At 42.0% G+C, this 11,581-nt stretch overlaps 1 protein-coding gene across 2 annotated transcripts; it reads left to right on the forward strand.

Annotated features, from left to right (window-relative positions):
• The first annotated feature begins 270 nt into the window (after positions 1–270).
• On the forward strand, positions 271–3,106 carry myca (MYC proto-oncogene, bHLH transcription factor a). 2 transcript variants are annotated; one of them, XM_035613356.2, is made up of 3 exons: positions 271–526; positions 951–1,644; positions 2,112–3,106. In XM_035613356.2, exons 1-3 carry the CDS (start codon positions 524–526, stop codon positions 2,720–2,722), a joined length of 1,308 nt encoding a protein of 435 aa, XP_035469249.1. In that variant the 5' UTR covers positions 271–523; the 3' UTR covers positions 2,723–3,106. The 2 variants fall into 2 exon arrangements, with proteins under 2 accessions (XP_035469249.1, XP_035469250.1); XM_035613357.2 differs by having other exon boundaries at positions 275–620.
• Positions 3,107–11,581: the final 8,475 nt, after the last annotated feature.

The following is an 11,581-nucleotide window of genomic DNA, read 5'->3' on the forward strand; positions in this document are numbered from 1 at the left end:
TCGTTTGGCGATAATTTCCCTTTTTGGGGGGTTGGTAGTCAAATAAGTCAACCTAATTATCTGTCACTTTTACTTACGATAGCGTTTTTTGCACGTCTCCAGTCAATGGCAGCTCTACTCTACTATGGCCCCGCCCACTTCTTTAACCGAAATAGACCCGAGTAAACCGATTGGAAATATCAGTTAGTGACTAAATACTATGATGAATTCATATGTGGAAGTGTGCATCAATCATTATGGGACGTGAATATTGTTTTTGGGGACACTAGCGGGAAATACAGTTCGGGTGTGTTATGTCTTAAAAGGCCGGCGAGGGCTTCGCGGGAAACCGAGCGGAGGGATACCGCGGGTGGGGTGCTACGGTGGTTTTTATTGCAGCCGGCGGAGCCCTCAGTTGTGATTCTCATGCTACCGATGACAGACTGTCGTCCTCGTCGTGTCGCTGGTGCAGGCTCCCGACTCTACATGCGTGTTTCACCCCGCGTCCCTGACACCGACTGCGGCGCCTCTGCCGAAGGATTTAATGGTACTTCCGCGCTGGAATAACGTTCCTGCTATTTTTCGCGTGTTTTCGGTCGATTCTCCGCTGCTTTGTTTTGCCGACGATCTTAAATTAAAAGGTAAGGGAGGGAGTGGGTTTGTAAAGCGTGTACATGGGACTTTTCACTGCAGTTTAGTGCAAAAATGTATCAGTCTCTCGTCAGTAGCAGTTTGGTGACGGAGAGGTTTCCCCTCTTGCACATAATTTACTATCAGTTTCCCAGCGAAGCACCTGCTGCTGCGGCACCGGTGCATGCATGCAGGGCGTGCAAAGGGGCTCGATGTTGTGGAGTGACCATGTGATGTTGCTTACACTTCATGCTGCGGGCAGGACCTATTCCAAGCAGCTTCTGTTTGAACCCTCAGATCTTTAACAACTACTAACCACTCTCTCTTTTTTTTTCAACCAGCTTCACAAAAAGCAAAGAGCCTCTGGACACACCATGCCGCTGAATTCAGTTTTAGCGAGTAAAAACTACGACTACGACTACGACTCTCTTCAACCATATTTTTACTATGACAACGAGGAGGAGGATTTCTACCCTCAGCAGCTTCAGCCTCCGGCACCGAGTGAAGACATCTGGAAGAAATTTGAACTGCTGCCGACCCCTCCCCTCTCCCCGAGCCGCCGGCCGTCCCTGTCGAGCCTGTTCCCCTCCACGGCGGATCAGCTGGAGATGGTAACCGAGTTCCTGGGTGACGACGTTGTGAACCAGAGCATCATCTGCGACGCCGACTACTCCCAGACCTTCCTCAAGTCCATCATAATCCAGGACTGCATGTGGAGCGGCTTTTCCGCCGCTGCCAAGCTGGAGAAGGTGGTTTCCGAGCGGCTCGCCTCCCTGCACGCTGCGAGGAAGGAGTCGGTGGCCGGTGAAAGCGCGGAGCACGCCGGCGCTGCAGCGTGGAGGATGAGCAGCAGCTACCTGCAAGATCTGAACACGTCCGCCTCGGAGTGCATCGATCCATCTGTTGTTTTCCCGTATCAGATGGCAGAGACGCCGAAGCAGGGAGCAGGGACGCTGCCTAGTAATGATCTGGGACTGGACACGCCACCCAACAGCGGCAGCAGCAGCAGCAGCAGCAGCAGTTGCAGTGACTCAGGTGGGTGGTGAATATGTTCTCATCGCGCAGTTACACCCCTATGTGCTAGTAGGAGTTTCCCTCTGAGTGTGCGAGGTCTGTGCACCACATAGAGCTTCATGGCAACCACTAATGATTTAAGAGGCCAATTGTTTTAATACATGTGATTTGCAGCTGGGTTTCCAGGCAGTAGGTAGAGACATGCTGCCATGTCCTGCTGTAGACTGTTGTAAGATTAGCTAGAGGGCATGGCTGCATGTTAAGCAATTACATGATGTGCAGGAGGAGTAGGAATGGATTGCAGAGATTATACCCCTCCCTCACTGCTGTGGCATGCACTTGAGTCAAGATTGCTGCCTTGATGCTGATTCTTGCACTTTTTGGAGTGATATCTTGACTTATTGTAAGTCGCTTTGGAGAAAAGCATCAGCTAAATGAATGTAATGTAAAGCAGAGTGTGACTGTTTTGCTTTTGTGCTGTGTTGCAGACGATGACGATGACGATGAGGAGGACCAGGAGGAAGAGGAGGAGATTGATGTGGTCACAGTGGAGAAGAGACAGGCAGTGAAGCGGTGTGACCCCAGCCCGCTGGAGACCAGGCATCCCAGCCCGCTTGTGCTGAAGAGGTGCCACGTCTCCACCCAGCAGCATAATTATGCCGCCCATCCATCCATGAGGCACGAGCAGCCAGCTGTTAAGAGGCTGAAGCTGGAGAGCGGCAGCGGAGGTGGAGGTGGAGGCGGCGGCGGCGGCCACAGTGGCCACAGCAGGGTCCTCAAACAGATCAGCAGTAACCGCAAGTGTTTGAGCCCCCGGACGTCTGACACGGAGGACTATGACAAGAGAAGGACTCATAACGTTCTGGAGCGCCAGAGGAGGAATGAGCTCAAGTTGAGCTTTTTCGGCCTGCGAGACGAGATCCCAGAAGTGGCAAAGAATGAAAAGGCAGCCAAAGTGGTGATCTTGAAGAAGGCTACAGAGTGTATTTACAGCATGCAGTCCGACGAACAGAGACTCCTCTCACTCAAAGAGCAGCTGAGGAGGAAAAGTGAACTTTTAAAGCAGAGACTCGCACAGCTGCATGGCTCTTGTGCTTGAAGTTTGAATCAGACCTTTTGCCCTTTTGTTTTTTATGCAAGTTCAAGACTTGGGTGTACAGTTGTTGTTGCATGCAAATGCAAAATTGATTAAGTTGTTTTGAAATCTTGTTCGATTTCAATGTTAAAACTGCCTCAATAGAAGTTATTTGTGGATTCAATATTTAAAAGTTTATTTTTATTAATAAAATATAAAAAAAAAATTGGGCTGTCCCGTTGGGGGTCCAAACTAAAATATATTTTTTTTATCTTTTGTATATGATTAATATTTCCTAAGAAAATGTATTTTTGGATCTCAATTGTCTGAATGTTCAGACCCAGTGTTTGGTTTTTTCCATTCTGTTCATAGATTCTTTTTGCAATATAAAAAATGTTTCCTCTTGAATATGTGTCCTTGTTCTTGCAGTGCTAAAACACTCACACATACAACACATTCTATCACAGCTTCCAATATGAGTAGACATGAATTAGTATGTGCTAGAGGTACACGTTGGAGGTATAGTATGGACTCAACAAGTAAGAGGAGACTAACTACATACATGATGAAAATTGCACAATTTGTATAAAGACCGAGACTGACTTACACAGAGGAATGTGATCATGTTGATGCTCAAATTCAATATCTTCTCCTGAGAATGCAATTTTGATGCAGTCCTACGACCTGCACGGTCATAAAGAAGAAAAGGTAAAGGCTTGTTAATTGCCCCATAGCTCTTTTTAGGAGATTTTAGTTGCACAGTGCACAATCATTTATGGTAAACAAACTCCTTAATCTGTTTTCTGATTAAAAGTTAGTAATCAGTAAACCAAGGAATTGTTTTGCTTGAAAATGTAAGAGAAACATTTGAAAAATACATTTAATTTCTAACATGATTTTCTTCTTGAACGCTGAGAGGTAAACATACTTTGCCAAATAAGTGGTTTCAAGTTCTTCAATAATTCTGTCATGTCTCAAATGAGATTCATCACACATCTGGTGTATGAAAGTTAAACAGGTTGGTTCATAGTTGCATTCATTAACGCAGCATCATAATTATGATGAAACCCAAATAATATAGGATATTGAATAAATATACCAGGTAAGTAAACCTTGATTAAGCATGCCTTTGCCAGTGAATCTGTTTCATGTTCTGATCAAATGTCTCTTCATTTCATCTCTCAGATAAGGATTTAACTAATATTTTTGGTGATAGAAAACAACAGGTCACATTTGCAAAAACATCTTATGCTGAACATGCACTCTATGCTTAGTCCAACTGAGCAATTTTGACAAGGACTTTCTATAGTAAGTGACAATATCACACACATTGTTTAGTTGTCTGTGGAGATTCTCCATCAACACACATTGTTTAGATTTAAAACAAGGTAATATCATTTTAAAATAATAATTACAAACAAAATACACTTAGTCCGACGTTTAATCAAGTCGTTCACTTACGAATAGTGTTGTATGTAATCGTTTGGTGTTCTTTTGTTTCCTTTTTTAAACCGGCTCTCCAGTCTGTCCGTGACGTCACGCGCCGTATCCCGAGCGCGCTGCTGAGCGCGTGGTCCTGGTCGCGAGCACATGGAATGAGGTTGAGATTTGGTCTGTGAGACGCGCGACTAATTATCCGAAAAAAAACGGAATACAAAAGCCTCACGTGAGGTGAAACGACACCAGCCGGAACAAGTCGGTAAGAGCTCTTCACGTGTTTTCAGTCGATTGGATTCTTCATTTTTAACTTATTATTTAATCAGACACATACACAGGCCTGATGATATTATAAAGCAAATCTCTTTTTATCTTGAATCTGTCTGTTATACATTTCATTTAATGGAGCGAATAGTGAGTGTGGGAAATGAAAACGACTTTGAAGACATTTAATCTCTTGTGGATATATATATCTGGTGACACTACTAGTGTTGTTCTTGTCTGGCTTCTCCATTGTCTACCCAACTCCTGGTATTACTGCAGAGTTTCCAACTGGAGATGTGTGAAGCGTATTTTCTGTTGGTCTTTTGCTGTTTTACGCATATCCCTCTATATTCAATACTAAAAGCTTATATTTCCTAGCACAAGCCTTTTTATCTGTGCTGTCACTGTGAGTGTACAAAATATATTAAAAGGCATATGTGATAGCACCAGGTAGCACCCAGCTGAATTTATAGGCCGTTTTATGCTTAATGGTAACCTTGTTTGTGTGAAACAGAAGAAGAAATCTCTCTAAATGACATTAACAAATTTTTTCCTGGACTTTGAATGCATTCAAAAGCAGTTTAAGCAGAGATGGTGGAGCAGCTTGTCTGAGGCGTGTGGTGTTGCTACACAGAAACACTGCAAGACGACAAATAATGGAATTAGTGTGGTCATTGTGTGGACTTTGTGGGTGGGCAGGGCGGTGTGTATTGTGAGCAGGGAAAGTGTGCTGTGACTGGCTGACTCGGGTTCAAGCCTCCATGAAAATGTCCTCAAATCCCCTTACAAAGGAGGTACTGGGATGCAATTTTAGCAATAAAAGTTTGGCTTTAATCGCCAATATCTTATTAACATGAACATCTACTTAGGTTAAAACTGGCCTCCATTTGAGTGAAAAATGAAAGTCTATCCACTTTTCTTGGTTACAAATTGCTGCCCTTTTAAACCACATTACTACATCTCCAAATGTAGTTATGACCCACGTTTTAGCCCTAATGTCCAAATCCTGATGTATTCACCTGCAAAAATCCAGGTTTGCTGCCTGGAGTTATCTTCAAAAGCATCCGGAGAATGTTTTTTGGTTTTGGAAGGCTAATGCTCATCTATTAGTGGATGGAATGAACTTATGCTTACGCTGATGCAAATAGTTGTTGTTATGAGCCATTAATCTAGCGATATGTTCAACAGTCGACAAAAATACCTATTTTGAAGAAGATAACATCTTCATTTGTATTGTTTTGTCCGACCAACAATCAAAAACACAGAGATGTGAAAATTTCAGTAATGTAAAATTGAGAAAGGGAGCAAATCCTCACATTTAGGAAGCTGTAAAAGGAAAATAAGAAATGACATGAATGGCTATCGAAAATATGTCTGTTGATACAAGTTGTCTGTAACTTATAAAAAGGAAGTTTGGGCACAGTCAAATGTGAAGGAGATAAATTATAGTTGTTGGATTCAGCATCTGGACAGAGTAGATGTGCACGTGCTTTACAGTGTATGAATATCTTGTGTGTATCATGCAAGGTCCAAAGATCTGTTCGGTTCCTCAAGTGAGGAAAGGAATTTTTTCTTTCCTGCATTGCTATGATTACGTCAGCTCTTAGTTTGTCTTCACCCTTTCAAATCTTGTGAGGCCTTATACTCCTCACTGGATCTGTTTTGGAGTAAATGCTGTGTATGTCAGTGTGTATCTTAGAGATCTGTGTTTTTTTAAGGCAAATGTAGACTGAGCCAGACTCCACTGCCTCACCACAACGACTGCACACATACTTTTCAGATACTTAGAGGCCCAGGAATACATGGAGTTCTGCTGTTATGTAATCTGTGTTTTTTTTAGGGTTGGAAGCTGCAATAGATTAAAGCTGTTGATACTGTTAAAGAAAAAAAACAGCAGCTGCTTGCCAGTTAGACCTTTCTCTCTGGCTGTGGCTCATTTTACAACATCATTATAATCGATTGACATCACTTTCCTCTTTGGGAGTCCACCACCTCACTTGCACATTTGCTTTCCCTGTTTCTATCTTCGACTTGTCCATGGTATTTATTAGTGGTGACGATCTGTGTTTGTCTGCCAGCTTCTTGTCTGCACAGTGTTTTCACAGTGAGACATTTTGCTGTGAGAGTGTTTAGGAATACGTTGCTGAGAAATGTGACACGTGTGCGTTTGGATGCAGCACCACCAGCTACTTAGCATCAAACACACACTTTATCTAAGTGAATATTAGCTATGATAACACTGGAGCTAGTGTGCAAATGTGGCTAAAACCTTTTCTTTCTAAACATGGAATTAATGTGTAGCTTTAGGCCCTTTCCCATGGCAACGGATGACAGACTTTTGAAACCTGGAGATGTTTTTAACCACTTTTTAAACAAGCCCGTCTGTTTACAACATTCTTTACATCATTCAATTTAGACGAGGACCCATTGTCAAGTTTGTATTTTACATATTCGAAAAATTTAAGCAAGCAAGCAAGGCTAAATGGTTTTTACCTGTGTACAAAAAGTAAATGTAAATTGAATGTTTTATGTGGTTAATTGTAGTGGATGTCAAATAAGTAAACAGGTCAATACAAATGGTAAAAGATATTGATTATATTTCATATATGCACCTTTTCTAATTTTGTTAAAAACAAATGTAACAAAATGTATCACCCTTTTACTCATTAGGTGTTATGCATTCTGTTCTACCTTGTTGCCAGCACGTATGTACTCATCTGTATGGTAATGGACTGTATTTATAAAGCATTTTTTAATGCGCAGCGAAAAATTTTGGGTGCACCTAAATTGTGTGTTGGTGCACCCAAATGAAAAAGTTAGTCTGGAGCCCTGCCTACATTTGATAAAGAAAAGAAAGTTTGAGCAACCAAAATTCCAATTTCTCTATTTGGACTTGATGTTTCCTTGATATTCTGACACGAGGAAGTACAGATCACCAGTATACAATAACAACATACATCGGCATGCGGACTGGAGTAGCCAGGGAATCAACCATCTGGTTAGTGGACGACCCCCCCGACGCCTGAGCCACATCCATCCATCTCTCTTCTTCCCTCTCAATGGTGTAGGTTGGTCTCGACCACAGGATTCTCAGACAGATCTTTCCAAAGAGCCATGTCTTTTTGGCACAACAATAAACTTTTCAATTTGCTGGCTCATCTACAGTCAGATGAAACACTGAAAAAAGCTGCTGAACACTGTAATCGGTCAGCCCTTTTCCTCTTTGCATGCAGGAGACATGTTGATTTCCAAGAGGCATTACCAAAGGACACAAATGCCTCCAGATGCAATTGGATAGACCTACAACCAATGAGAGCAACGAATCATGTGACGTCTGTTGAGCGATGTAAAACTGTCAACAGACTGGAGCAGAGAGGAGAGGCCTGTGACGATGATTCCACGATGTCTGTGAACGTGTGTTGCCATTTCTGTTGGAGAAATTTGAAAATATTAGGTACTTTTAGTCAAATTATCGCTTCTGGTATAAACCCCACCCATTATCAGATAATCGGTTGTGATTTGACCGGCAACATTTCAGCTGGTGGTAAATCAAAAGGAGGGGATCCAGACACAGTCTGGCAGAGTAAATGAAATGAGCTTCCAGAATTCGTATGGGTCCCAGCCTTGGAGACAGACGTAGGAAAGTATGGAGAACATTTTCACATGCTATATTGAAATGATGATTCTCCTCAAAGCATGATGACTGGCTAATTCTTCCAAAGGAGAAATACCATTTTGAATCTTGTGTTTATTGTACTGTAATTGTAATTAGTTTATTAACACTGGCTGGCCGCCCAAGTTTGACTGATGACCCTGGCTGTAGAGTTGTGACCTGCATACAGAAATGACCAGAAATGTGAAACCTGACTAAAATTTGCATCATGGGACTAAACAAGAGAGGATGTGGCTTTCATGTCAACCAGTTGTCTTTCACTACAGTAGTAGTAATACATGTTGTAGTGTTGAGTTTAAAGGCCAATACAGAGAAGTACAGAGGAGTGAAAGGACATACAATACAACATGTATAGTATGTCCTATAAATGTTCTATTAAGGAAAAGCTATCCAAGGACTCACCAGTGAGTGTTCATGCACATTACGATCTCCTCACAAAAAATGGGAATTAAAGGCCCTGTACAGTTCAATCACACTGATCATGTTCAGCCTTGAGTTGCCCCATTAGCACTTAATGAAGAGGATGTCATCTAACCCTCACTAATCTTTACTTTACTTTACTTACTACACAAGGTAAACATTTTCAAAATGCAAAAACATTATTACATGAAAATACATATAGAAATGTATATGTATACATAAAGTCATTTCTAAATCATTTGGGTTGTCTCCATAATAACTAGCTGTTTGTATCAACAAACACTCATCTTCTTCACTGAACCAAAATGACCTGGTAATGTGTTGTAACGAAAAGGATTGAAATTGAAAAATAGTGTGGTCACGGTGGAATGGAAGCAACATATAAATTTATGAATTATTTCCTCTTCAACCTCCAGAATGACATAGTGAATTTCTCCCCTTTCCCTTTAAATTAAATCGCTTCAAAGTTTGAAAAAGAATCATTCTGTTCCTGCTCCATAGAAGCTTTGTCACACTTATAGTAAGTGTGATACACAAACCCATGATACCATGTTTTGTGTCTGTAACATAAAAGCAAACGGAAAATGAACATGCCGTGTGTTTTATGGGTGCAATTTGCAAAATGGATGGATTTCACGGATTTCATCCCATGACATCTCTCTCTCTCTCTCTCTCTCTTTCTGCTTCCTCTGCTCACTACAAGTCGCTTAGCACAGTTTATGCCGCCGAATGACGTGCTGCTATAAACACAGGCAGGAGACAAACCATCCATCACAAGAGGGAAGAAACATGATCCTCATCTGCTTTCATTGGTCGGTCTGTGTGGCTCGACAGGTAGATGTTGGCACTAAGTGTGGCAGTGTTTTGGTTGATCACACCAAACATTCACACACAAACAGTAGCGTGGAGGTCAACTTTAAGGAGGAGGCTAGTCCTTTTCTTCTTCCCAGGTTCTCTGGTTGAGATGAGTCACACTTGGCAAACAATGTGTTTGATTTTGGCTGTCAGTTTACCTCAGGCGTGGAGGGAGAGAACAGACACAAATTGTTTGACTGACCTACATACTGTGTTTATGTGGCCTGCCACTGTGCTGTTGGAGGGACCTGTGTTTGAAAGGAAAAATGCCCACACATTTAATAAGCAGGATTCAAAAATCTATTGTGGAGTTGACAGAGCTGAGGAGGACACCTTTTGTTTGCTTGCAGCAGTGAAAGGTAAATCCTACACGCATTGCGACGATGCTGACTCTGTGCCAATATGATGAGTGATCTGACGCGTTACCAGCATTTCCACTTAAGCCTCTTTCACACATGGAATCTGTAATGTTGGTTGCTTTAAGGGAATCCATCCAACAGGTTCTGTAATGGCTTTCCCCCAATGGTTCTGTTGTTTTTGTCATCTATGCTTTTTAAGTGAAATATTGTGTAGTTGTATCTCCTCAAGCCTCTAAAAATTATTTTCAATTAAACACTTTGAAAAAGGGGACATCGGTTGAACTGCTCACAATCCCAGGAAATAAAGTTTGGGAACCACTGCTATACACAGCATTACAAGAACATTATGGATAAAGCTGCAGTAGCTGAATTGTAATCTTTCCCACTTAAGACACAGGCCAGATTGTTGTCAGCGGGTCTTTTGTCAAGTGTGAAATTGGCTTTAGAGAAATAATGAGATAAAATAAGAACATATACAATTTATTGTCTCATTAGGAAAATTTGTCTTAATGTACACATTTATTTTTAATCACGAAGTGCAGAAGTCTGCAGAAGACAGGACCACATGTTGCGAGTGGAGCTCACAGTGCAGTTTAAGGATGATTGAAGCACCGTTAATAAAATATGAAGTGTCTCGTCAGTGCCAACTCTCTCCATCACTCACTCATCAGGGGTTGGAGGTCAGACAGCTGTGTGTCTGCTAGAATTCATTATACTGATTAAAAGTCCCCACAAAATGTTAATGTTGGTTAACACCTGGAGTGAAACTGGCCTCCGTAGTGTAATGATAGCCAAATGAGGAACCACTTCAGTATAGAGGTGAGATCATCAGGTTGCAGTGCCCTGTCACTCCATCTTATGGTGGAATTGGATTCCTCACATTTCTTCTCCTGTTGTTGTGTTATTTAAAGCCACTGGTGAGCAAGTGTGAAAGCTGCTGTTGTCTAGGAGAAGCCACCATGGCACGGCTATGGCTGTTGTACAGTGTGCTTAGGTGTCACAGAACATCCTCTGACACCTAGTCTGCATTAAATACAGCTTGTTCAGACAACCTTCGGTTGTCACTCAGGATCGCCACACCTACAACAATGCATTTTCCCTTGGCAGGAAAGACACATTCAAATAGAGAATATTTACATTTACATTTTTTGGTTTTACTCTCTGAAATACCTTCAAATGAAATGATCGGATTGATTTGATTTCATTGTATTTTAGTGTACATTCACTCCACACTCAATAGACATCAACCTTCGCTCTTTCCCACTTTGGTCTGATGTGGAGTCACGGACGCACTGATCCCCTCCCTGTTTGATGTGCTGACTGTCTGTCCCTGGGGTGGTTTTGATTGCCTCTTTACTCCCCCTCCAATGTAAATCAATAGGAGTCAGCCTGCCATCTGTGGGAATTGATACCACTGCTGAATCATACTATTAAAGTGCTCCTCCATCTTTCTTTCCACTGTCTCTACCCACACCCTCTCCCAACTCTCACCCCTCCCCTCTCTTTTTCCTGAAGCTCGGCTGACGGGACAAGTCTTATCTTACTGCCAGAGATGCTTGATACATTTCTGTGAATCGGAGATCAGGCCAAGTTCAGACTAGAAATAGCCCCGCGTTACAAAATCAAAAGGGGTTGCATTGGTGTGGGTGCTGCTACGGGTACTGGTGGGAAGAAATTTGAACTAGTTATGTGATGTCAGAACTCTACTTAGCAGGTTGTAGCACAATGAGACAGGATTTTACTCTATAATAATATGATATTTACACAGCAAAAATATTCTTCAAGATAAACAGCTTGTGTGTCTCAACTCAACTATTCAAAGAGCCATATACCTCGACACAGACAAACATTTCTAATGATCTTCATGCAGCCATT

The sequence above is a fragment of the Scophthalmus maximus genome, chromosome 16, assembly GCF_022379125.1.
Source record: "Scophthalmus maximus strain ysfricsl-2021 chromosome 16, ASM2237912v1, whole genome shotgun sequence".
Classification (NCBI taxonomy): Eukaryota; Metazoa; Chordata; class Actinopteri; order Pleuronectiformes; family Scophthalmidae; genus Scophthalmus; species Scophthalmus maximus.